General features: G+C 35.0%; 1 protein-coding gene across 4 annotated transcripts in view; it reads right to left on the bottom strand.

Annotated features, from left to right (window-relative positions):
• Positions 1–26,951, bottom strand: part of LOC136039596 (prestin-like) — a 92,124-nt gene that overhangs the window by 10,406 nt on the left and 54,767 nt on the right. For all 4 annotated transcript variants that reach the window (XM_065723458.1, XM_065723460.1, XM_065723462.1 and 1 more), the window contains exons 5-10: positions 25,354–25,787; positions 23,667–23,905; positions 19,173–19,512; positions 14,677–14,871; positions 12,575–12,652; positions 8,569–8,685 (exon numbers count right to left, since the gene is read on the bottom strand). In XM_065723458.1, the coding sequence (XP_065579530.1) occupies positions 8,569–8,685; positions 12,575–12,652; positions 14,677–14,871; positions 19,173–19,512; positions 23,667–23,905; positions 25,354–25,787 (1,403 nt within the window). The remainder of the gene's footprint in view (positions 1–8,568; positions 8,686–12,574; positions 12,653–14,676; positions 14,872–19,172; positions 19,513–23,666; positions 23,906–25,353; positions 25,788–26,951) is intronic.

Here is a 26,951-nt window from a genome sequence, read left to right as displayed (position 1 = left end):
TTGCTATTTGCAAGACTTTCTTTAGTTTAATATAAGTTTTTTTAGTCTTTAAGTTTAAAAGAACTAATTTAGTTTAATATATGACATTATTTCTATAGAATTCTGAAAAAGGATTATGCCTGCTCTGCCTCTCACTCTTTTCGAGCTTTTTTTCTGCCTCTCAGGTTTGGGAGGGGGTCAGGTATCCTCCAATTTTTTTGTTCACTTAAAATGAAACTAGAACTTTTAATTTCAGTTCGAATTAGCCCTTTACCGATCTTCTAGCTGGTTCAATACGAACATCCTTTGAGAAAAATACCAATAAAGACGCATCCGTGATCTTTCTTCTGGCAAAAAATACAAAATTCCACTTTATTTGACGAGAGCTTGAAACATCTACTGTAGGGTTCTCCGGTGGGCTGAATCTGACGGTGCAATTTTCATTAAGATTCTCTGACTAAGAATCTAGATTATAATCCAACAACCCTTTTCATAAAAGCAGGCCTGCAATTACACATCTAAATAACAATGATAAACCACAATATATAAAAATACCCGTTTTCCCATTTTCGTAAAAACAAGACTCTTGTGCCTTTCAGGCAAGATCAAGTTTAGCATGTCCGGCCAAATGTAAAATCACAGAATAAAAAAATAACTTTGTGGCGGATAAAAAATATTGATTTATTCATTCACATAATAGAAATCGTCTTGAGCCAGGATAGAAGCAGATATTGTAGAATAATTCAAACAGAATGAAAAAAAAAATTGGCCAGAATTAATGAGTTCAGAAAAATTCCTTGCAACGCGCGGGATTGATCCGGTGACTTATCGGCACCGGCCTTATCCACTACGCTGTCACAAGGTATGCGTTCATGTGATTTTTTGAACAGTTTGTTCACAAGCTTTAAATAGAAAAATATAATAGTTGATTTTGTTTTCTTTCTGTGGAGAGGGGGCTGTAGATTCAGCAAAGTAATGGGTTATTTTCCAATCAAGAACTTGATCATTTGATTTTCTTCTTTACATGGTTAAATTTATCTTCTTAAAATTGTTCTTTCGTTCTTCCATAATATGAGTTATTTTACCTTATTGTCTCATTCTGTCGCAAATTTGCGCAAATTTTGCATAAATAAAAAAAAACAAGTATTTTCAACTCAAACTAAGGAGCAACATTAAAACTTAAAACTAACAAAAATTATTGAATACATGAGAGGTGATGCCAATCCTCGATAACTCACTCTTTAGGCTAGAGTTTGGCATTTCGTTCCAATTATTTAAGAATGACTCCTGAAACACAAGGGCCGTTTAGTTAGAATGATAAGCTTTTTTTAAGAGTTAAAAAAAAACTTTAGCTTAAAGAGTGAGGTATTGAAGAGGGGGCAACCCCACCCCTCTCATACACGAAATAATTTCTGTTCGTTTTAACTTTTAATCCCCCCCCCCCGAAAAATATCTGTAAATTTCCCAATAATCAATACTATATGTAAACAATGGGCAAAGTTCATAGCTTGCAGCCCTTCCCCCTGGGACTTTGAGCGGTCAAGTCATCCTCAAAGACATAGTTATTAGATCTATGCTGGATAAAAAGGCTATCTCAAATTTTGATTGGAAAACTTTGGGAAAATAGGGATGTGGTCACTTAAAAAGTTTGAAAATTTTTGGTCACAGAAAAAGAACACAAGAACTTTTGATTTCTGACTAAGTGACCCCTCCCTCAATCATACAGGATTACTGGTTCGATACAATCAACCCTGGGGGAAAAAATCTCACATTTTTGCTTATGGGAGATGGAAATCCCTACAGTAGTGTTCTATGATACGCTGAATCTGATGATGCAATTTCCATTGAGATTCTTTGCCTATTAGGGGAGGTTTCCACCCTTTCTGTAAAATCTGGCAAATTTTCTCAGGCTTGTAGCCTTTGACAGGTAAAACTAAACTTAATGAATCTTATATATTTGAAATCAGAGTGAAAATCTAATTTTTTTGTGTATTTATTCTCTACAAAATTCCGTTTTTTAGAGTTTCAGTTACTATTAGGAGGTAAACCACGAACTGTTTGTTTTTGGCGTTATTAAATACCCAAAAATTAAGGTTTTTTCATACCGTTGGCCGTCAACTAAGACTAGCCACTTTACCGGTTGCGGTGGGCTTTTAGGAGTTAGGAAATCTCTTTTAATGGCACTAAGCTACTTAAAAATTAGATGTAAATTTTAAGAAAAATATTGGGTAAGCTATGATTATTCTAACTTTGCCTGGGAAAAATTAATGTTAGCTTCTTAAGCTTAAAGCTTACCACTTTCACTTTAAATCTATTTCGACATGGAGTAATGACATAAATATGAGTTTTATTGCAATTAAATGAAAAACAAGTTTTTATAACTGAAAGTAAGGAGCGACATTAAAACTTGAAACGAACAGAAATTACTTCGTATATGAAAGGGGCTGCTTCCTCATCAACGCTCCGCTCTTTATGCTAAAGTTTGATTCTTTCTCTCAACTCTACTTTTTAAAACAGTAAAAAAAAAATTAGCGTAAAGAGCGGGGCGTTGATGAGGAAGCAGCCCCTTTCATATACGAAGTAATTTCTGTTCGTTTTAAGTTTTAATGTCGCTCCTTACTTTCAGTTAAAACAAACTTTTTTTTTTAATTTAATTTCTGAACGTTTTTGAATCAATGCATGTTTTGATTTTGGCTCTCCGCATTTGAATAATTAAAACGAAATTTGCATATTTATTTTTTTTGCCTACATGGCTTTCTCATAGTTTTGATCGAATGATTTCAAGAAAAAAAGGAGCGGGGGAGGAGGCCTAGTTGCCCTCCGATTTTTTGGTTACTTAAAAAGGCAACTAGAACTTTTAATTTTTTACGAATGTTTTTATTAGTAAAAGATATACGTAACTTACAAATTAGCTTACGTAACGAACTTTCGTATTCTCATGTTTTTATTACGTATATGAGGGGGTTCACCCCCTCGTCAGTACCTCGCTCTTTACACTAAAGCTTACATTTTTTCCCAATTCCTTATGAATTACCCCTGAATCACAAAAGCCGTAGAATAGATAGTTGAAATTATTGAAAATACTTTAGTGTAAAGAGCGAGGTATTAGGAGGAGGTGAGCCCCTCATATGCGTAATAATTTCTGTTCGTTTTAAGTTTTAATGCTGCTCCTTACTTCCAGTTGAAAAACTTTTACATATTTATTTTTTCATTGTTTTTTTTTAAATAATGCTAGGAAATCCAGCGCTCCCTACATGGAAATTTTCTTCCCCCATGACAAATTCCTCGATGGAAATTTCCCCCAAGATATCCCCCTCTTCCCAGCCCCTCCCCCAACCAAAAAATCCCCCTGAAAACGTCTGTACACTTCCCAATAACCATTAGTATATGTAAGCACTGGTCAAAGTTTATAGCTTGTAGCCCCTCCCACAGGGACTGTGAGGGAGTAAGTCGTCCCCAAAGACATAGATACAAGGTTTTTCGACTACGCTGAATAAAATGGCTATCTCAGAATTTTGATCCGGTGACTTTGGGAAAATAATTTGCGTGGGAGGGGGCCTAGGTGCCCTCCAATTTTTTTGGTCACTTAAAAAGGGCACTAGAACTTTTCATTTACGTTAGAATGAGCCCTCTCGCAACATTCTAGGACCACTGGGTCGATACGATCATCCCTGGGGAAAAACAACAAACAAACAAACAAACAAATAAACACGCATCCGTGATCTGGCTTCTGGCAAAAAATGCAAAATTCCAAATTTTTGTAGATAGGAGCTCAAAACTTCTACAATAGGGTTCTCTGATACGCTGAATCTGAGTGTGTGATTTTCGTTAAGATTCTATGACTTTTAGGGGTTGTTTCTCCCAATTTTCTAAAATAAGACAAATTTCAGCATTAAAATGCGATTCTTTTGATGTAGCTATTGGTATAAAAATTCCATTTTTTGGGGGTTTTGGTTGCTATTGAGCCGGGTCGTTCCTTACTACAGTTCGTTACCACGAACTGTTTGAAAAGTGCCACAGTGTCATTAGACGGTGTCATTGTATATACGGTACGATTAGAAATATTCCGTGAATTTCTAAAATATTTTTTTGTGCCTTCATAAAAAAAAACAGTATAATCTTAATTATAGTGAATTGGCGACCCTTGAAACTACTGAAACTATTATTATATTAATAACTTAATTATTAATAATTAAAATTAATTAATAGCTTTGTATCATTATTGGGAAAAAAAACAAAACAAAAAAACAAAGAGGGAAGAGAGAGAGATAACGCAGTACTTTATAGATAGAAGATCACCACGGTCTTTCCATACCTAGTATACTTACCAACCTGGGCGTCAGACAGCCGTCAAAGTCTCACCCACGTCCATTCACTATAAGTTCACTATAATCACTAAAGTAACAGATGTTCTCATAAAAGTAACTCAATTGACTTCTTTGGCCTATGTGGATCAGTTGCGACAATTGTATTTTATTAATATTAGTGGTGGTTTTATCCGTCTTTTGTTCATTTTAGTTTTTATCTTTTTGTCTTTTGTGCTGAAGATGCCTCTTTTTCATACAGGCGGAATATTCGTGTCGTTTTAGTTTTTTATCTTTTGTCTCTAATGGCTGCAGTCTCGTTTGTTTGGTCTTCAGTGAGTTATTTCTCTCATTTGTACTCCCGAAATGGCGCCCGAATTTTCATTATAAGGTGTCGAATGGCACTTTATGATGACATTATCAATGGAACTGTATGATGGTGTAATTAAAAATATTTGCTGAAGACATGGCAGCGCTTACCGTGAAAAACCGTAATAATTACGTAATAAATTACCTAAGTTTTGCATTTTATGTTCAAATTTCAAAACAAATTAAAGCTTAACGTTTGCCACTAACATGAGGGGAACTAAGAACTTTTTTCTCCGGGGTTTTGTCTGGTATATATCATCTTGGTTTTGTCAAGATTTTGTATTAAATTTTTTAAATTTGAACATATAATGCAAAACCTAAGCAAAAGTATTTACTTGAGAGGCGAGGGTAGAATATCCCCCAATCGTCAAGATTGGTTAAAAAAAAACCAAAACTTAAAAAATTTGTCATTTATCATTTGTGCATCTTGAGATTACTTTTTTTATATTCCAGACCCCCCCCCAAAAAAATTTTTTTACCAAGGATAGAGAAAATTAAAGCTTAGTGTTGACTTTGGTTAAGTGCAAATTTACACAGCCATATATTGATTGATTTGTCAGTATCGATTTGTAGTTCAATGTGAAAACATCTGTCTAGAATTGGATATCATAAATTTCAAACGAGTTTTTCAGTGAATTTTAATCCCTGCGAACTAGTTAGATTTCGCAAATACCTGGTTATTACACAGCATTTCAGTAAGCGAGAGATAATCATATGGTCATAATTATCAAATCATATAGACTCATTAATTATTTTTGGAAATTGTTACTTATAAGCGAGCAGAAGAGGGGAGGTTTTCTGTATCAAGCGTTGTTGTACCTGCCGGGAGTGTGTCTCCCTTGAATTGCGGGGAATAGATAGCAGGAGCCTACGCTTCCCTCGCTTATTGGCATTTTGAGCTTCTGAATTTTAGCCAACTACCATTCACCTTTCGTGCGGTTAAGACGTGTTTTGCCCATGGTTATGTTTTTGACTCGGAATTGGATTAACAGACTATTTTCATGAAAATGGACTCTGATTCGAATACGGACTGCTTTGTTTATGCCCCGATTCTGAACTTTCTGCAGTATAATAATGAAAAAGGTGTCGAAGCTACAGTGATCTTATAATTTGCTGTCGAATTCTTCGAGTCAAGTTATATTGCCAAATCGAAGAAAATCCTGTGGAATTCGCTGCCGAAATTGACCGAGCCCTATCCAAGGCGCACGGGTTCAAACGCAGCTTTGAATCATTTGAAAGACATGTTAGAACTTCTTCCAAATCTGAGTGCTTCAGAGTGCTTCTCTCCTGTCTTTGTTATCCGTTCCCCAGCCGAAGTTCCCTGTATTCTAGCAGTTGCTTACTCCAGGATAGCTTTAAGCTTAATGGAATTGAACAGACTCTTTCGCAAGTTAATGAGAAAATGTCAGCTTATGATCTGAATTTCCCCAGCCTCCCGAGCAGTGCTACTAGTAGTGATATAAGCAAAGCCACTGTTATTATCACGAATGTACCGCGTGATATCGATAATGCATCTAAACGGAAGGAAAGAATTGACTGTATTTCTGGTCACGAGTGCATTGATACTGTGCGAGCCTCTGGTGATAAATTGATTGTGAAGATCGAATGCATGACCGCTGCTGACTTTTGCAAATCTGCGCGCTCGGTTTTTCGTGATTGTGAAGCAAAAATGGTGGAGAAAAAGTTTTTTGGTATCATGAAAGGCGTTGCACAAGATATTGATCTTATGCCTCTTAAAGCTTACAGGGGTGTTCGAGACGCTATGAGAATCGGGAGCTCAAATTGTGTGAAAATTACGTTCGAAGACGAAATTTCTCTTTCCTCGGCCCTTAAATGTGGACTGAAGATAGGCTATGAACTATTCCGAGAGCATGAATATCGGCGAATTCCTAGGTGCTGCAGGAAATGTCAATCACCTGACCACCTTGCTGCAATATGTCCCGATAAAAACTACAAATGCTCACGGTGCTCTGGTCCCCATATGAACTCCAGTGACTCACCTTGCAGTAACGCCCCAAAGTGTGCAAATTGTAGTGGAGATCATGTTGCTTACAGTTTTCGTTCCACGACCTTCTCGCTTGCAATCATGAATGAGTATAAAGTCTCAGTTTGCTCTTTCAACATCAATGGAACAAAGGATAAAGTTTTAAGCCTTGATGAGAAACTAGCTAATCATGATGTTGTTCTCTTACAAGAACACCTGCTCTCAAGTTGCAGTGTAAACTTTTTAAGGCGAAGTTCTCAACATGCTGTTTTCATCACGAATGCCCGACTTACCCGAGGCAGGCCTTCCGGCGGTCTTGCCTGTATAATTAAGCGATCTCTGCCTAGCTATTTGTATCCTAGCTGGTACTAATCCTCTGAACACTATCTTGCAATCCGGCTTGCAGACGTGCAACGCCTATTTGCCCCATGATAGAAGATCTGTTTCTTCCTTCTCCAGCTATGCGAATGCCTGCAATAAATTAAAGACTCTCATATCTGGTATTGAGCGTCTGGGATACAAGTGGGTGCTTATAGGCGACTGAAACTGTGACATCACCGTTTCCTCGACACGAAAGAAAGCGCTTTTTCAGTGTCTACCCTCAGCATTTAAGGTCCTAACGAAAGACCTCAGTTTTACATATATCCACTGTAGTAGTTCTGTCTCAAATTTAGACCACTGTATCTACTATCATTCATTACAAACTTCAGCAGTACATGTTGATGAAGATGAGAGAGATTATGATCATTTACCTCTGTATTTTGATATTATGGTTACTTCTGACATGCCTCTTTACCTTGCTACACTTGGAGCTCTACTGTCCACCGTACGTGTCTCTTTCCATCTTCTTTGCACAAATGCGTACCCTATTATTGACAATGTTCGTGCTGATTTGAATCGCTATTATCGTGACATTATCTTATGTATAAAGCAAGCTGAAGATGTGGCCATCCCGCTGATCCGTGTCAGGCGGAATACCCAAAAACCAATTTGGAAGTGTGATCCTTTGCTGAAGAAAGTCAAGAATAAGGCCAAATTCTGGTTAAGAATCTGGTCTGTCTGTGGTCGACTGTGTACACAGTACCCCTTCTCGGGGTACTGTGTTTGATCTAAAACAAAAGACGAAACTCGAATATAAACGCCATCTTCGTGCCGTTCGTTTTTCCGGTGAAACTTTTCCGAAAAGTAATAGTGAGTGGCGAAAAGTGATAAATTCTGCCAAGTTTCCGGATGCAAGTTCTAGTCATATTATATCTCATCCATCTTGGATCGAATATTATTCAAAAATATTTTCGAAGGTTAATTAGGCAGTACATAAGCGTTTCTCATGTTTGCTTGAAAAAAATTTGCCGCTACGTTTATGTTAGACATGTCCTTGGTCCCTTAAATATAGATGGAAATATTCTTTTTTGCAAATAAAATTAGCCATACTCTCCTAATATTTCTGGATACTTTCTATCATTATATGAATACTAACTTTTATTTGGCTAAAGAACACAAAAAAAACTTACAGCCTTAGGACGAAAAAAGTGTTTTAGAAAAAGTAAATTAAAGTGTTTACAAAAAGGATAAATATTATCCAGAGGCAATATGGCACATAGTTAGATTTTTCAGCTGCCAGGCCTCTTTTACACAGATTTTAGCGACTTATTTTTTTTTACCGAGTGACCAAAACATTGGGAGGGGGGGCTGTATGATTAAGTTAATAACAAATATACATAAAAATACACCAAGAAGTTAATAAATAAAAAAAAAATGATTGGTAAATTAACTATTGATAATAATTTATTGGCTAATTATACCTATTAACATAAACATGTAAAACCAAAAATAATAAGTTCCAATACATATTAATAAAGGAAAGACCAACTAAGAAAAGAATATAAATATATGAAAAACAAAACAAAGTATGTTAAATGAATTACTACTTACTGATGAATATTTAGTAGCCTTGACTAGTTTATAAAACTCTTTGGAGTAAGAATCAGCATTGGCAAAATGAATACCTCCACTCCAGTTATAAATTTTCATTTCTGCATCATCAAAAGCCTGAAAAATATTTCGGTTGAAGGAAAGGAAAGGCAAAAAGAAGAAAAGATTAAAAAAGACAGGAACAGAGAAAGTTAAAGGAAGGAGAAAGGACAGGGAAACCAGAAAGGAAGGAGAAAGGAAATAAGAAAAGAAAGGAAAGGAGAAAAGATTCAAAGAAGGAAATGAAACATCCTTTAAAATTAGTCCGATGATCCCCCTTCGCCTAAGCGACCAGAAGAATTAAAATTTATGATAGAGAAATGAACTTTTTTTGGGATTTTCAAGTACAAAATTATCTGATTCTCCACCCTCTATCTCCAAGAGGGACTTGAATAAACCTATGAATGTTACGACAGCAATATTTTCATATTTACTTAACTGTTTCAACATAAGCAAAATGGTTATGAAGAGGCAAAAACTAACATTTACAATCTTAACTGGTCATTCAAAAAAAAAAAAAAAAAAGAAAAAAAGATGGACTCAATAAAAGAGAAAAAGAAATAATTCACAATTAAGGTAGATGACACACAAGCTTTACTGTTTTATATTTCACGTTTTCCGGCCACGGCTGTATCAAGGGTTTTGTTTGTGGTGGGAAGCTTGTTTTCGGGGAAGGAGGGGGTTACAAAAAAAATATTTGCAAAAATCATATAAAAGTTGTTAATATGCATTTTTTTACGAGATGGACAAAATTTCAAGGGAGGGAGGTTGAAACCATGAAACCCCTTATGGATACGGTCTTGTTATCGGCAGATTATAAGTGTCCGATATACCACTAGTCCCTTAAAAATTTATTCAATAAGGTTTGATGTATCTGTTGAGCCTTCAGTGAAAAAAAAAAAAAAAAAAAAAAAACTTGGCAGTATAACCTTTTCAGTGAAACAGTTTCAGATGGTTGTGGAGACCGAAACAAAGCTGCTATTCCCGTTACTAATTTTTAAAGCTCTTTCCTAAAGGTTTCAATCAGAGCATCACCAGTGCTATGTACGCCACCTTTAATGTAAAACACCTGTCTCATCAAAAGTGTATACTTAAAGGCGAAAGTGGGTGCGCCTTTAACGTGTACGCAAGCACAAGTGGGCATACGCTTTTAACGCATCGTCTATAACGCATTTGTATCTATCGGTAAAACAAATATGTAAGAATATTTGAACTCAAATTCGGGCAATTAAATGCAATGGGAGTCAATAGGGCCATCCTGTATTTTTTTTCGAGGGGGGGGGGGGGTAAAAAACAACCAAGATTTGTTTATAATCATTTTTATTACGTTTTCAAGAGTCAGACAAACCTTTTTTTGGGGGGGGGGGCGGTTAATCCTCCCTGGATACGGCTTTGGGCGTCATACCGGAGTTGACAATAAAAGTGGGATAAGTAGAGAAGGCTTAGAGGCCAAAGGCTATAAAAGGTTATGAAAGAATAATGCTGGAAAGTAAATAGAAGTGCTTGATAATGATGTTTAAAATACGGAAAATATTGTCCAGGTCAAAATTCAAATAAAAAGAACACAACTAAGGTATCATTTAAATTGAAATGAATGGCTCAATTGCCAAATTCACTAATTCTATAAACGTTATGAGACAGGGTAAATAATTTTGATTCTGATCACACAATTTTTTTTTTTTTTTAATAAAAAACTAGAAGTGCAATGGTTATAGAAGGCTAAAAAAAGGCAGTGGTTATAAAAGGTTATGAAAGGGCAATAATGAAAAACAAACAAAAATAATAATGATGTTTAGATGATGCCTATATATATTATATATAGTGATCCCTATATATATTCTTATTATACATATTTCATTAAAAATATACATTTTTTGTCCAAATCAAAATAGAAATTTCAACAAAAAGCTATGTAATCATTTAAGTTGAAATGAATGGTCTAATTCTCAAATTATCAATTACCAATGCAGATAACAAAAGCGGCTTTTTTACAGGTGTTAATTAAGCGTTAAATTGGTATTAATCCTTATTTGTTAGTGGTTGTAAATTTTTCATAAGGGTCGACTGTGTCTTCAATAGGTGCAAATCCTTATTCTTTTAGGGGTTAATCCTTTATGAATGTTAATCCTTATCCTTATAATCCCTTTCTCTCAAAAACCATCTACTAGAAATCACCCTACTGCAGGAAAAAACGCCATGGAAAATAGACACAATCCTGGCTACTTCCGACACCATTGATGGAAATCTTCGCTTGAAGGATTAACACCTTCGGATTGGTATTGTTGTAAGTTATGCTTTGGGGGGGGGGGGGGCTTGTAAAGTTTTTATGGAATGGGTGGCCGTATAACACCATCAATGGAAATCTTCGTTTCGAGGATTGGCACCTTCGGATTCATATTGATCAAGTATTCAATAAATATTAATTCATGTTCATTTAACGGAGTTAATCCTTTGGGATGTTTGTTAAGCATTCAATTAGTATTAATGCTCATTCTTTTAACGATGTAAATCCTTTTTGGGCGATGATAATGTTTTCAATAGGCATAAACCCTTATTGCTTAAGCTGTTAATCGTTTTTATGGCACTTGGTATTAACCAAGTGACATATAGCAATCGCAAATTCTGTCGGTCTGTCTGTCGGTCCCGATTTTGCTACTTTAGGTACTTCCAGGTAAGCTAGGACGATGAAATTTGGCAGGCATATCAGGGACCGGACCAGATTAAATTAGAAATAGTCGTTTCCCCATTTGACCATCTGAGGGGGGGGGGGAAGTGGGGGCCCCGTTAATTCGGAAAAAATAGAAAAATTTCGGTTTAGAAAAATTTTCTAAAAAATAGAAAAAAAATTCGGAAAGTATTTTTAACTTACGAACGGGTGATCAGATCTCAATGAAATTTGATATTTAGAAGGATATCGTGTCTCAGAGCTCTTATTTTAAATCCTGACCAGATCTGGTGACATTGGGAGGGGAGTTGGGAGGGGGAAACTTAAAACTTGGAAAACACTTAAGAGTGGAGGGATCGGGATGAAACTTGGTGGGAAAAATAAGCAGAAGTCTTAGATACGTGATTTACATAATTGGAACGGATCCGCTCTATTGGGGGGGGGGGGGGTAATTCTGAAAAATTAGAAAAAATGACGTATTTTCAACTTACGAAGGAGTTATCGGATCTTAATGAAATTTCATATTTAGAAGGACCTCGTAACTCAGATCTCGAATTTTAAATCTCAACCGGATCCAGCTTAATTGGGGGGGGGGGCAGTTGGGGGTACCGGAAATCTTTGAAAATACTTAAAGCGGTGAGATTAGGATGAAACTGGATGGGAAGAATAAAGACCTGTCTAAGATACGTGACTGACATAACTGGACCAAATCTGCTCTCTTTAGTGGAAATGGGGGGGGGGGGTAATTTACGTTTACGATAACCGAGACTAAGGAGCTTCGGCGAATCTATTTCCGGTATGCCAAATACCTGCTTGTCCTTCCACCATGATTTTGGGTCATGAAAGCAACTCCTGGGTCATTAAAAGATACGGCATCATAGACCCGAATGCTTCTATCAGAAAAAGCATAGAAGCTTATAATGGTAGAATTGGTCGGCACCTATGGAGCGCTATTTTGATTCAATGAATGTTTTGCTTTTGTATGTTAAGTGTTTTTAAGTAAGGTGAAGTGTTGCAAAGTTTTTGTGTAGTTTTTTAAGTCATTTTATTTTTATTTTTCCTCTTTTCTTTTATTCACATTATACTCCGTTTTTCATGTGTATTATAACGGGTTATAAATAAATTCAAGTAAATTCAATCCACTAATAACCAGCGGTTTGCTGGGAAAAATATCATATGGACTAGACGGAATCCTATTGAAGGACTGTCAAACCAACAGCAGAAAACAATGAATAAGCAAAGAAAAGAATAAGGAAAAGAAAATCGTAGAAAAGGAAGCAATAAAAGATAAAACAAACTTACTTGACTGTACTTCGAAATATCTAGATATAGTTCAGTCCCTGGAACGTTGCCAAGTAAACAAGCATGGGGTTTATATGCCTGATATAAAGAAGAAATTATTAGAAAATGCTACAAAAAAATAAAATGTATAAGGAGTTACTTAACAGAGAAAGAGAGAGAACTAGAGAGAAGAGAGAGAGAAAGAGAGAGAATGATATATCAAAATTAGGATGAAGAATCATCCGACACAAAGATTCAATAGATATGGCTCGCAAAATACTGAGTGAAAATACAGTTTACTAAAATAAAATTTAGTCAAAATCAATTTTAATTAATTAATTAAATAAATGTTGCAATGTTATTTATTAGTTAGTTTAATCAAAAAGTAATAATAAATAACAATAAACAAAAAAGCAAAAAGAGTAATAATGAAGTGACATCCTAGCAAACATTTATTCACTAGAAGGAGGGGGCAGAGGGGGAGGAGAGTGGTGCTCTTCTGACCAATTAAGTTTAATACAAGACTTATTCGTCAGCATTTGCTGGGAATTGTTACGGTTTTCGGCGGCAAAATCTAATATTTGAAAAATGATATTAACTAATAAAAGAGGAGACTTAACAAAAAGTTTTAAGGAAATTATATCAATGAAAAATATTGCATATAAAATTTTCAATATTAAAAGAGACTAATATTTAAAATTTTATATCATTGTAATTTTTCTTCATTTCTAATCTGTTTTGCCGGTTGTTATTGCCAGATTATTTTTAAAGGATGTTCGGACTTAGAAAGTGTGAGGTTCAGATGGCTGTTGTATTTGTTAGATTTATCTAAATATTTCATTGTGAAAAAAAAGAAAAAAGGTTATCGCATATTTCTTGCTTTTTTTTTAATATCGTTGTAAAAAAAATGAAGAAAAAAAGTTATCGCATATTTCTTGCTTTTTTTTTGCCAAAGCAGACGTGAAACCATAATAAAAAGGAAAGTCAAAACTCCAGTTGTTAGGTCAGTATCGACATCGATGAGTGGTTGGAATGAAAGTAGCAATGATAAAAGAATGGCGATTTTTGAGAAAGGCCAAACCTTACGTCAATATCGATATCAATGAAAATTTATTGAAATAAAAGAGCCAGTGACAAATAAGTGACAATTTTTGACGATACTTGTCAGCAAAATCTATAAACCGGTCGAGGAAAACGGTTGAAACTAAATTAGCAGAGACAAAAAAAAGAAAAAAAAAGAGCACTCAAGATGCCAATTCAATGTCGACGAAATCGGTTGAAACAAAATTACTGAGTGAAAAAATAAGAAATAAAAATCACTATGAAAAATGGTGATTTTTGACGAAACTCGCTAGTGAAATTAATTTGAAAAAAGAAGTCAAGACTCCAACAATTAGACCAATATTTATTTTTACGAAAGGGGTTGAAAAGAAACACTTTTGTGCCACGCACAAAAGATTTTTCAGAAACATTACTTTTAAGACCAATATAAAAATAACTGTCATGACATCAATAACAATGCAAGACGCCTATGATACCGATTGAAACAAAACAGGCAACAACAAAAAAGACACTGACAAAACATGATGATTTTTAATATCTCAAATTAAATTTTTAATAATCTCATATGTTAAAGCAATATAAAAGACAAACAATACGCCTGTCGACGAAACCGGTTGAAAAAAAGTGGCTACGACAAAAAATGACAATAACAAAGGCAAAGATTTTTGACAAGTCCCGCGTTTAAAACAAATGGGTAGTCAAAACGCCAATAATTCCTACAAATGTTAATGGAAAGGATTGAAAAAAAAGTGGCAACGACAAAAAATGATAATGACAAAGGCAGCGATTTTGACAAGTCTCGCGTTTAAAACAAATGGGCAGTTAAGATGCCAATAACCCATACAAATATCAACGGAAGGGATTAAGAAAAAGTATTAGTGACAACTTCTGACCAAAGCTACGTGTAAAACTAAGGTAAAACGGTCGGTCAAGACGCCTATAATTTGGCCATTATCAATATTTATGAAAGAGGATGAAAAAACTGGTGATACCTATGACAATCTGTGATAAAGCCAATATATGGCACTGACAAAAAATTGACAGTATTTGACAAAACTCACCTGTAAAACCAATATAAAAAGGGCAGTCAAGACGCCAATAATTAGGCCGATATCAATATCGATGAAAGCGGTTGAAACAAAAGCGGCTATCCATACCAACGCATCATATAACGATACTTGTAAAGCTCTCTTCAAATCCGAAAATTGTAAAAACATCCCCTTCAATGCAACGACAATTATTGAAGCCAGCACAGCCTAAAAATATAGGATTTTTATGTAATATTTCTTTTTTCCCTTTGCTTCATCCTGGTTTGTTTCATTAAATTGTTAATATTTTGATTAATTATTGGTAAAGTTTTGAAAATAAAGGGTTATTTCTTGTGTAGCTATGAAAAACACAAAGCTAATAAAAAAAATTTCTAAAATAAAACCTAAACGGGTATTTCGCTTTTTAGAGAAACATATTGCAAAAACTAACAAAAAAAAATCTATACATAATAATAATAATAATAATAACAAAAAAATAACATTAAAAATCTAACTCGGTCAAAAACTCTATATAAAAAAACGATGATCTAAAACCAAAAAACAAAACAAAAATTGACAGAGGTTTAGCTTCATAGCCTTATAAAAGCTAAGCTGAGACTAGATTAAAAACTGAATTGAAGGTTTAACCTCCACTAAGCCGTTTCCAATGCTAAAAAAAAGTGATACTGCACGCGGTGTGACAACCCTGCGTTTTTGTCCTTGAGAGAACATATATAAGAACCTTTCCATAGTCCCATAGCTTGATTCGAGTTTCTACTCCGTCCGTTAGCTATATAATTTTTCAGATTAAGATCAGTGTTGTCGTGTTTTCGTTGTGCGTCACGGAATAGTTCAATAGTAACCGAAACTCTAAAAATCAGATTTCGATATCAACAGATACATCGAGAATGTTTTTAAAAAATGCCAACTCCAAATATACAAGATTCATTAATTTTAGTACTAGCCATGAAAAGCTACGAGCCGGAGAAAATTTACCCGATATTTGAAGGGGGAACAACGAAAAGGTCAAGGAATCTTAATGAAAATCACACCGTCAGATTTAGTGCATCATAGAAATTTGAAAATAATAGAAACTAACTAATAAAGTATGCCCAAGTATTCTTCCCAATACCTTCTTCCCCCTAATTTCTGATATTATCTAAATCCAAAAGCTTAGAAAATCAAGCTTAGAACATTCCAATTACCTTAATTTATGCCTTTTCAGACAAAATTGCTGAGCCTTTATCAAACATTTCGAACCTAGTCACAAAACATGGTAAATTATGACCTTGTGTTTCCTGTGTGACTGGCTTAAAGTTAAAATTGGTCCAAGCATTGACGTCCAACAGTCTGGTGATGTAAGGAAAACTTCCACCACCCATAACTTGTGCACTTGGTACATACCACCCTAAGTAATCGTGGGAAACCAAATATTTGGCTAAGCCCAAGCTTAGTCGACTTTCAAAAAGCGTACCACAGCATCCAGGTTCGTTTATTACTGGATAATTTAGAACTTGACCCTCTCTTAGTAAATATTATTATATCGTTCCTTTTAAATAGATCACAAATTGTAAAATACAAAAACTTTTTCTCCAACTTTATTTTGGAATTCTTAAAGGGACCGTACTGGGACCACTCTTATTTCTATACATGATTAATGAAATTGAAAAATGAATTCGCCACAAAGATGGAAATATGTTAATGAATTGTAGATCCTTGAAACATTTCATGAGAATATTGAAAATGACCCCCTCGAAATCCTAACCCATATTACGGATGAAGTGAAGAATCTAAATACGAAAGTAAATTCAACTAAACCAAATATAATGACGATTAACTTCTTGAAATTGACTCCCGTTTTCCAGACCCTATTTCCCCCCCCCCCCCGAAAGGCTAATGAAACATGCTAAACTCCTTGGTGTCACAACGTCTAATAATCATAAATGGAACATGCATGTTTTAAATGTTGTTAAACAAGCGAATGTTTCACTATTCATGTTTAAACTGTTCAACAAATTTAATTACCATAAGATGCATTTCCTCCGTGTTTACTTGCCCTTTGTCAGGTTGTTATTGGAATATGCATGTCCGGTCTGGCATACGCAACTTTCAAGCGAACTTAGCGACAAAATGGAGTCGGTTCAAAAGCTTTCACTCAGGACTATTTACAAAAGGAGCAAAATACCACACCCCTTTCTCCTTAGAGCCGCACGCATTACCACATTAGAAGAATGAAGGGAAAAATTTGTTTGCGTTTTGCTAAATCTGCCATTTCTAATCCCCATAATGAGGACATTTTCCCCGATTTTCACAACCCCACTAGACCCCGACTCCCCCACTCAACCCTCTTAGCAATCCCAAATTACTCTCTGATCCATGCTGTTACAGAGAGGTTCAAAAAATTTCATTTCCTTTATTCTGGAGCACCTTAATAATTCCTGATATTGGTCATGAACTAAAATTAACTCATCCGTCTCTTATTTTATTCATATCCGAAGGCCACGGATTCGCCTCTTATAGTCGTCGTCTTTTCCATTGGAATCTTTTTTCATATTCAAATTTACAGCATCTTTAATATGAATGACGTCACACTCAAATGTGTTTGCTATAATTACGTCTTCTTTTTTATTACTCACTGCTTTTTCTTATTGGATAGTGCGTCGAACTTCATATCTGAAGGTTGCGGATTCGACTCATATTCGATGCTTTTTCCATTCGAATCTTTTTTCATATTCAAATTTTTCAACATCTTTCATATGAATAACGTCACACTCACACTTGTTTGTTATCATTCTGTCTTCTTTGTTCTTTGTCTTCTTTATTCACTGCTTTTTATCATTGGATAGCACGTCAAACTTCATATCCGAAGGTCACAGATTCAACTCTTAGAGTCGTCGACTTTTCCCTTGGAATCTTTTTTCATATTCAAAATTTTCCAACATCTTTCAGATGAATGACTTCACACTCAAATGTGTTTGTTGTCATTCTGTCTTCTTTGTTATTAATCACTGCTTTTGTCATTAGATAGCGCGTCGGACTTCATATTTGAAGGTCGCAGATTCGCCTCTTACAGTCGTAGACTTTTCCATTGGAATTTTTCTTCATATGCAATGTTTCCAACACCTTTCAGATGAATGACTTCACACTCAAATGTGTTTGTTATAATTCTGTCTTCTTTGTTATTATTCACTGCTTTTTCTTATTGGATAGTGCGTCGAACTTCATATCTGAAGGTCACAGATTCGATTCTTACAGTCGTCGACTTTTCCATTGGAATCTTTTTTCATATTCAAATTTTACAGCATCTTTAATATGAATGACGTCACACTTAAATGTCTTTGTTATCATTCGGTCTTCTTTGTTATTATTCTCTGTTTTTCTTATTGGAAAGCGCGTCAAACTTCATAATCGAAAGGTCACTGATTCGCCTCTTACAGTCGTCGTCTTTTCCATTGGAATCTTTTTTCATATTCAACATTTTTCCTACATCTGTCATATGAATGACGTGAAAAATAATAAATTTTGCTGAAGGTAAGAGTCTGTGCTAAATGTTTGTAAAAACACATTACTATTTAATTTGACTGTCGATAGTATAAAATAAGTTGTCGGTAAAAATATCCAAAAACTTTGCCGAATAAAATGAAATGAAAGTGAAAAAAACGGTCTTTCTTGTCAAACAGAAAATTAACCTTTTGAATAGCCTATAAAAAATAAGATACCAAAGTATCTGCTTTGTCCATTCATTTTACTTACGGGCTGAAAATTAACCTTGTTTGGTATTTTTTTTTCTTTTTTCGTATGTTCCATATGCTTTTATTTTACAATTTCTGTTTTAACTCGGTTTCTTTGGGGACCTTTTGTGTTATTAACTTGTATTTTATCTTTGTTAATAAATTATAACTACGAATTATAAAGTGAAGCACAATAAAGTTAAAGTAAAATAAAGCTCGAATTATAAAGGATAAGAATTGAGAATCGACGTAGAATATAAAACTTGTTGCGATAGATCGGAATAGAGTTTAAAAAGAAATAGAATATTTAATAGAATTAAAATTTGCGATGTCTGCTATAATTAGAAGAGTTTGCTTCTAATTTAGAAAGAAAATAGAATATTAAAGAGTAATTATCAAGATTTGGCAAAAACAACTGAAAACTTAATTGGTAGAAAAAAATTAAATACAAACTCTAATTAGAAACAGACCGGAAGGTCTTATTAGTAAAAGAACAATCCAAGCAGCAAACACGAAGTCCTAGCATGATTGGCAACTTTTAGTTTAATATTTTCAAACGAAAATAGACTACAAAATCTAGTTTTCCAAATTGATAAGCAATAGAACTTAGAAAAAATATATAAAAAACGCGGTATGAGCTGTGTTATTTAAAATTTAAAAATCAGCCAGCAACCAACATTATAATTCGCAAAAAAAAAATGTTGCTCTAAAAAGGTACGTAAAGCCTTTAAAAAAGAAAAAAAAGAAGCTGAAAAAGAAAAAGAAAAAAGAAAAAAGAAAAAAGAAAAAAAAACATACGAGGGGCAGCGGCTCGAAGAATGGTCCAATGAACAACAGAACCATCAGCAACAGGAAGCATGAAACAATACTGGCTATCTGAGTTTTCCCTCCAACCGATTCCTGAATCAGACTCCTAGATAAACTAGCCGAAATTGGCAAAGCTGAAAAAAAAGATCCACCAACATTGGCTAAGCCTTGGGCTAACAGCTCCTGATTTGAGTCAACAATATAGCGATGTTTTTGCGCAAAAATTTTCCCCATTGATAAACTGACAGCGTAGGCTACTACTGCAATTGGCAACGTATCCATTACGAGACTAGAGAGTAAGCTAGCGGGCGGTAGAGCAGGTTCTGGAATCCTAAAAGAAAAATTTTGACTTGTACGTTAACTGTGAAAAAAAAAACGAGTCCGACCCATGTGCGTCATCTGCGGAGGTAATCGGCAATTGCTTCCCCCTAAATTTTGGACAATATATTTTCTGGAATGTTTATTTGGAAATACCCTTTTTTGTTATTTTTTGAGAAAAAAAAACAGCAAAATTATCCCCCCCTCCCCCTATGTGTTGAAAATACGTCAGAACATTTATAAAGTCAAAATGGACACGTGCGATTAAGGCGAAAGAAGACATGCCTTATATTCTACAAAAGAGTCCTTTATTCCATATAGAAACGTACCCAAGAATTTCAAAGGGGGTGGCACGGGGTGGGGGCAAAAATAAATTTAGAAACAGATTTCTAAAAAGATATGTTAAATTTGCCAGTTTTGTTTCGCTAATTGGCTTTCTACACATTTGAAAGGAATGGATTTAGAAGAAAAAAAGAGAGGGAGACAAATTCTATAAAAAAACTAAACTAATTGTAAAAAAGGTCGTAATATTTATTTAAATTCGTTGTTACAAATAATTAATGTTTAATGAAAAAGAAAAACAAATTTTATTTTCAGTAAAGTGCAGATGACGCATTTCCATATTTCTTTTGTAATTCTTAATATTTCTTTTGTATTTCTTTGTAATTCTGTAATTCCTGTAATATTTCTTTTGTAATTCTCAATTGACATTTTAGCTTTTTGGAACTTTGAGGGTCAGTAAACCCATCTTATATCAACTCGTTTTAGGTGGAATTTAGTGTTCTTTGTGATTCCTGCTGAGTTTGTTTGAATTCTAAAACAGAAAAAAAATTGAAAAGAAAACAACAACACTCAAAGAAAAACTAAAATGGAACATAAAAGATGAATTTATTAATAACTAACGAAGAAAAACACAAGAGTTACGTAATTCTATTTTCTGTGCTTCTGTGCTAACGCCAAATCTCCGCTCTGAAACTCTATCATGATAAAAATAAAGATCCAATAAAACGAAAGCTTACTCATCTTTAGTGGACAGGACCACGCTATGCGGAGGCAGACACCCTATTGAATGGGCAAATTTATTTTGATCTCCAATTATCATGATTTATACAAGGACTAATTTTCGAAAATTTTAATCCTTATTATGATCGAATTTTGTTCTATTGCATGCAAACAGATAAATTTGTTAAACTAATGAAAAACATCATAACTCATTTTCATTTTTATTACACTCGACATTTTAATCTTAAAAAATCACAAGTTAGATATGCGCAGATTTTAAAATTTTAATCCTATTTCGATTCCTTTAATTAGAAAGCTTTTGTTAAGAAGCAAAAAAAAGGTCAAAATAAGGATAAGAATTGTCAGAGCTGATAGAAAACAAAATATGTGAAAATAATTGGTAATGTTAATAATATGAAAATGATATTAAATATTAGTGAAAAAGACCTCCATTTGCAGTTATGTAGTTTTTGGTAGTAGCGGGAACCAAAAAAAAGAAATATGGTTGAAAAATCAGCAAAATATTAGCTGAAAACAACTGACACCAACAGCTTAAGTAGCTGGCAGTAGCGGGCACCAAACAAAAAAAGATAGTTTTTGGTAGTAGCAGGCACCAAGTAAAAAAAAGAAATATGGGTGAAAAATCAGCAAAATATTAGCTGAAAACAACTGAAACCAACAGCTTAAGAAAGTAGCTGGCAGTAGCCGGCACCAAATAAAAAAGGGCAGTTTTTGGTAGTAGCGGGCAAAAAAAAAAAAAAAAAAATACGAGTGAAAAATCAGCAAAATAATAGCTGAAAACACTTGACACCAACAGCTTAAGAAAGTAGCTGGCAGTAGTGGCCGCCAAATAAAAAAGGACAGTTTTTGGTAGTAGCAGGCACCAAATAAAAAAAGGAAATGTGGGAGAAAAATCGGCAAAATATTAGCTGAAAATACCTGATACCAACAGCTTAAGAAAGCAGTTGGCAGTAGCGGGCACCAAATAAACAAGGGCAGGTTTTGGTAGTAACGGGCACACAATAAACAAGAAATATGGATGAAAAATTAGCAAAATATTAGCTGAAAACACATAACACCAACAGCACAAGAAAGTGTAGCTTTCCTTTGAAGGTCCAATTATTTTTGGGCAGCATCAGACTATTTATGTTTGACATAACGAACGAAGAACTTTGACAAGATCTGAGGGTACTGCCGTCAAAACTTTATAATCCTGAAACAACCAAAAGAAAACTGCAGAATATCGCGATTTTGGGGTATAAATAGAACTAAGATGGGTCATGAGCGAGATTTTTGTTGTGTCCAGGGCGAGATTTTTTCTTAATGTTTTTTTTTTAGTCCAGGGCCTCAGGGCGAGATATTTTTTTTTTTTTGGGGGGGGGGGGTCCAGGGTGAGGTTTTTTTAAGATCGGCCCAGGCCGAGATGTCTATTGTACTTTAATAGTATTAAAGAAATGTTTCAATAGGTTTTTGTATTCTAATAGAAGACTGGTTTGATGTTTATATTTGATTGTTACCCTTGATTGTGGTATTTGGTAGTTTCATTTATTCTATCTTGCTTTTCAGTAGTGTCAGTTCGTAGACCACTACTACTGAAATACTTGTAAAGGTTTAATCATTTAAAAAAATTGTTGGTACTTTAAGGGTTACTTAAAAGGTACTTAAAGATACTTAAAAGCAAAATGAATTAAGCAAAATTCATTTTGCTTAAAATGAACTTATTTTCTATTTTCAAACACACAATCATTGTTTTTACTTTTAAAATGCAGCATATGTAAAAGCCAACGTAGTATTACTATGCCCAAAAAGATGAAACCTAACCCAATCTATTTAATACTTAATCATAAATATAATTGTCTAAGTATTAACAAAATACTAATTATTATTGATTCGCAAGACAACTGAATCTCAAAAAATATCCAAGTACAGGTGGGTATACTACTACTATTACTACTAACAACTCACTGCAGAATCAAGCCACCTTAGGCCAACACTGCTACACACGCTCCCCCTCCAAACCGATCTATTCAAAGCCTCCTTCTTTACACCCTCCCAGGAAGTTTCCGTTCCCTTGAAATCTTTCTTACGACATCCTCCCACCCCAACCGGGGACGACCTGCTTTTCTTTTAGCCCTAGACGGTTGGCCAAAAAGGACAATATTTGACAATCTGCCATCCTTTATCCACAGAATGCGCCCTCTTTATCTCCGTTTTCCTCTTATTACAGTCCTAGAAAATGGGATTTAGCCCTAGGAACAGGATAGCCCTAGAAACAGGTGGAAATAAGTATTTATCAATTCTGATGGTGAACGTTCTTAACAATTCTGTTTTAAAAATCACTCCTTATGCTAGATGAAGCATGCTAGCGCCTCGGTCGTTAACAGTTAAGAAGGTAAGAAGCCTAAGAAGGTAACAGTTAAGAAGGTAAGAACAGATAAGAAGCCCGCTAGCGCCAGTTAACAGTCCAAAAGTTCTTGGTTCTTTAATCAAGTATATGCCTCTAAAAATTCACAAATTCGTCCCTTTGGCCCAAGTTATTCGCCTAATAGATTTAAAGTGGATCAGGAAACTATTTGAAGATAAGATAAGCCTACAAACCAAGATTAGAATATTGGAAGCTACAGTGATGACTGTGGTCAAATATGGCTCTGAAGCATGGACACTCCGAAAAGCAGATGAAAATTTACTAGATGTTTTCCAGAGAAATTGCCTACGGATTGTTCTGGGTACCCGGCTGACTGACCGTATTTCAAACAGTAGGTTGCACGAAAAGTGTGGTTCAATCCCGCTTTCTAGGGCTATAATGAAAGAAAGGTTGAGATGGCTAGGCCACGTTCTACGGATGAAGGATGACAGATTACCGAAGATTGTCCTTTTTGGCCAACCGTCTGGGGCTACACGGAAAGCAGGTCGTCCTTGTCTGGGTTGGGAGGATGTCATAAATAAGGATTTAAAGGAAATGGGAACTTCCTGGGAGGGTGTAAAGAGGGAGGCTTTAAATAGATTAGGTTGGAGGAGGAGCGTGCGTAGCTGTGTTGGCCTCAGGCGGCTTGGTGCTGCAGTGAGTTATTAGTAGTAGTAGTAGTATATATATATATATATAATATATATATATATATATATAATAGGTCATGACAATAACATTCTGATAAAAGTAAACCTTACCCTTTTGGTATATACCCAACCACCCTTATTCCAAATTCATCATTTAGGGAGAACCATCTTGATGCCAAGGTTCCACAGAGTAAGGCAATCATCTCAATTGGGACTGGCACTTTGAGTTTCTTAGAATAGATTGGCTTCAATATCTCATTGTTGACTACTAGAATGCCAATTGTTATAACTGACACCACCAATGTTGATATATTTGTGTGCTTAATATTGCTGAATATGGCAATCCAGGTCTAAAAAAAGAATCAAGAAGAGCAATCAAAAACCCATCACATGTCTGAAAGTGTTAAAAATACGTACATGTTTGAGCTAATTGTCCAAGACATGACGCACATTGATATACGACAAAATTTAGTAAAGAAAAAACACAAAATACATCAAAATAATTAAATCCCTCCCCCCAAAGTATACAGGTATGCTATCACGTCTTTCTTATTAATTTTTTTTTCGCCAATCATGATTTCTTCATTCATTCATATTTTCTTTATTACATGACTGTCTGAGCTTTTACAGAGCCTTTCAAAGGGGGGGGGGCGATCGGGTCAGCTTCTCCTGGCATCCCACCAGATGAGGGGGAGCGCAACTGGGGCTTGTCCACTTTGAATAAATTTTTCACTTTGATACGGCTACAATTAGACCGTCTAAATGTTGTTTGATACGGCTATATTCGAGGCTATATATTGGAGTCAGTAGGGGGAGGGGCTATAACTAATTTTCTCCTGGCACCATCAAACCTAGAAATGGCTCTGAGATTTTACCTTTTAATCTGTTTCTAAAGCTCCTCAAAGGAATCATCTAGCCACCTGAGGCCAATATAGCTGTACACGCCCCTCCTCCACCAAAATCTCTGTCTGGGATATTCCCAGCTAGTTCTCATTATCATAACTACCCAACAGCTCCTAGATCAGGTTTTTCGTGGGAAATTAGGACGTCAAGAGAGTGTCTCACTGCTCGTCATATTTGGTCATAAATCTGAAACTCAATTCCAGCTAAAATCTGTGATCATTGTGACGAACGAGTGTCTAAGCCATTTTTGAAAAATTATCTAGAGTTTCAGTTTGTAGAGGAGTAGCTTTGTTCACCTCTTTTTTTTTTTTTTTTTTTTTTTTTTTTTTTTTTTTTTTTTTTTTTTTTTTTTTACATCAGACGAGTAAATTTAAAACAGCTTTTCTCCACGGTTGTGCATTATTGGCAGCACTGAAGTAAGCCAAGTATATGCGCTGACACCCTTTAAAGTAACCCCCCTGAGTGGTAATACACTTCTATATCCGCCTTTCCTAGCCTTCGAAGCAATCGCAGGATTATTCTTCTGTTGCCCTTGACAACGCCTCTGACTTTGATTTTTGTTGGTGTTTAAATCCTAAAAAGGTGCCCTTACAATTTTCATTTAATTGAAAGAAACATTTATTCTGTTTCAACAACATTACTACTAGAAAAAAAGAAGAAGAAACAACAGCAAAAAGGCTAATTAAAAAATTAACAGATATATATATATATATATATATATATATATATATATATATATATATATATATATACATATATATAAAGAAATAAAAACGAAAAAATAGATAAGAAAGTTAAGATTGAAAGAAGTAAGAAACACTCCACCCTAGAAACCCCCCACCCTCCAAAAAAACCGAACCCATGAAAACAATTAAAGATTCTGTAAGATACTTACAGATATGATTGAAAATCTTCCACTAAACTTTCCAATACGAATTCCAAACAGATATTTTATTTGTGAAGTAAACACATGAACAGCTGCGGCAGTTGTGAAACCGGATACAAGCGAATCTGATAGAAGCACCCCCAGAATACCCAGCTGCAGTAAATGCATTACCAACTGCCATACTCCGACCAGAAAAGTAATTGCCATAGCCACTTCTGTAGGTGTGTACTGAGGGAGAGACGTCACATTGTCTGGTAGAAAAACAATGTCCTGAAATGTGGTCATAGTCTCCGGTTGGTCGGTACCACCTATAAATGGTATCTCGGTGGCATTTTCAATAGTTTCAATGGTGGTACTATTTAGACTAGGTGTTGAGATTACAGCCTCCGGAGCGTACATGCTAACGACGCGGCCACACATGAGCGTCACAACGGAGAGACTACCTAAAATTTGAAAACGCGTAAAAAAAGAAAGATTAATTAAAAAAGAAACTGATAAGGTCAGTAAATGGAGAATTAAAATAGCGCTTATGGAAGAAATTGGCTTGAGCATATCCTTAGGACACATGCTCGAATTTCAAAAACTACTACCACTATCAACTCACAGCACAACTCATAGCATAACCTTTGGCCAACAAAGCGCACACTCTTCCTCCGTCCCACTCTCTCAGAGCTCTAATGTTTTCTACCATTCATATAGTTTCTATTTCTTTTAAAATTCATCCTGCACATGAATATCCTTTTCCTTTGGTTATTTCTTTAGTGGAGCCAAGAGCCTTCCTTTTTGACTTCTTTCATTCTTTTGCTCTAGCTGTACTGACAAACATCCAAAATGCCATGATAAAACTTAAAAATGATACAGAAAAGGTAGACTGGTATGAGCAAAGTTCAGGTCACAAATACGAGGTTTGTTTTATTTTATGAAAAGCTGCAGAATCTGATGAGTTAAGTAGCCACATTGAAGCACTTCAATAGAAAACAGTCAAGTAAAAAACATTGGATAGTCCTGTGATTTTGAAGCAAACAAAAGTAAGAGATAAATTGTTTAGAGCTACAATAATTAACCCGACGCAAGGAAATAAGCCATTAAAATTTATAGAAATAGGTTGAATACAATTTTAAGAAATGAAAATAAGAAATATTTTGAGAAAATTTTTAAGGAGGTCGAAGGATGCCCTAAGAAAATCTTGGGACTAATAAAAGAAGTTATTCCATTAAAAATAGATTGTTTACCTGATGAATGAATCAGTGCAAAGGGAGGGACTTTGAAGTTAGAAAATGATATATGTAATGAATTTCAGAGTTATTTTTCGAATATTGGTCTGAATCTAGCTATGTCAGTTGTACCTGATAGTGGCGATCTGACGTTCGAGTTCTTACTGAGGGAGCCGATTGATGTATCTCTTCACCTTAGACATGTAAAAGTTGATGAAATTAAAAAAATTATTTAGGGGTTGCGTAGCAATTCATCTGGTAGCGATCAAATTACTTTAACAACACTCAAATGTACTTTCCCTGTTATATCTGAAGTTATTAAATCAGTATATGTATATCATGAAAAGAGAAATCACCAATGCAACAGCACAGACACACAAAAAAAAGAGAGAC

The sequence above is a fragment of the Artemia franciscana genome, chromosome 19, assembly GCF_032884065.1.
Source record: "Artemia franciscana chromosome 19, ASM3288406v1, whole genome shotgun sequence".
Taxonomy (NCBI): domain Eukaryota; kingdom Metazoa; phylum Arthropoda; class Branchiopoda; order Anostraca; family Artemiidae; genus Artemia; species Artemia franciscana.
Note: the sequence above shows the minus strand (reverse complement) of the source record. Positions and strands in the feature narration are given on the sequence as shown.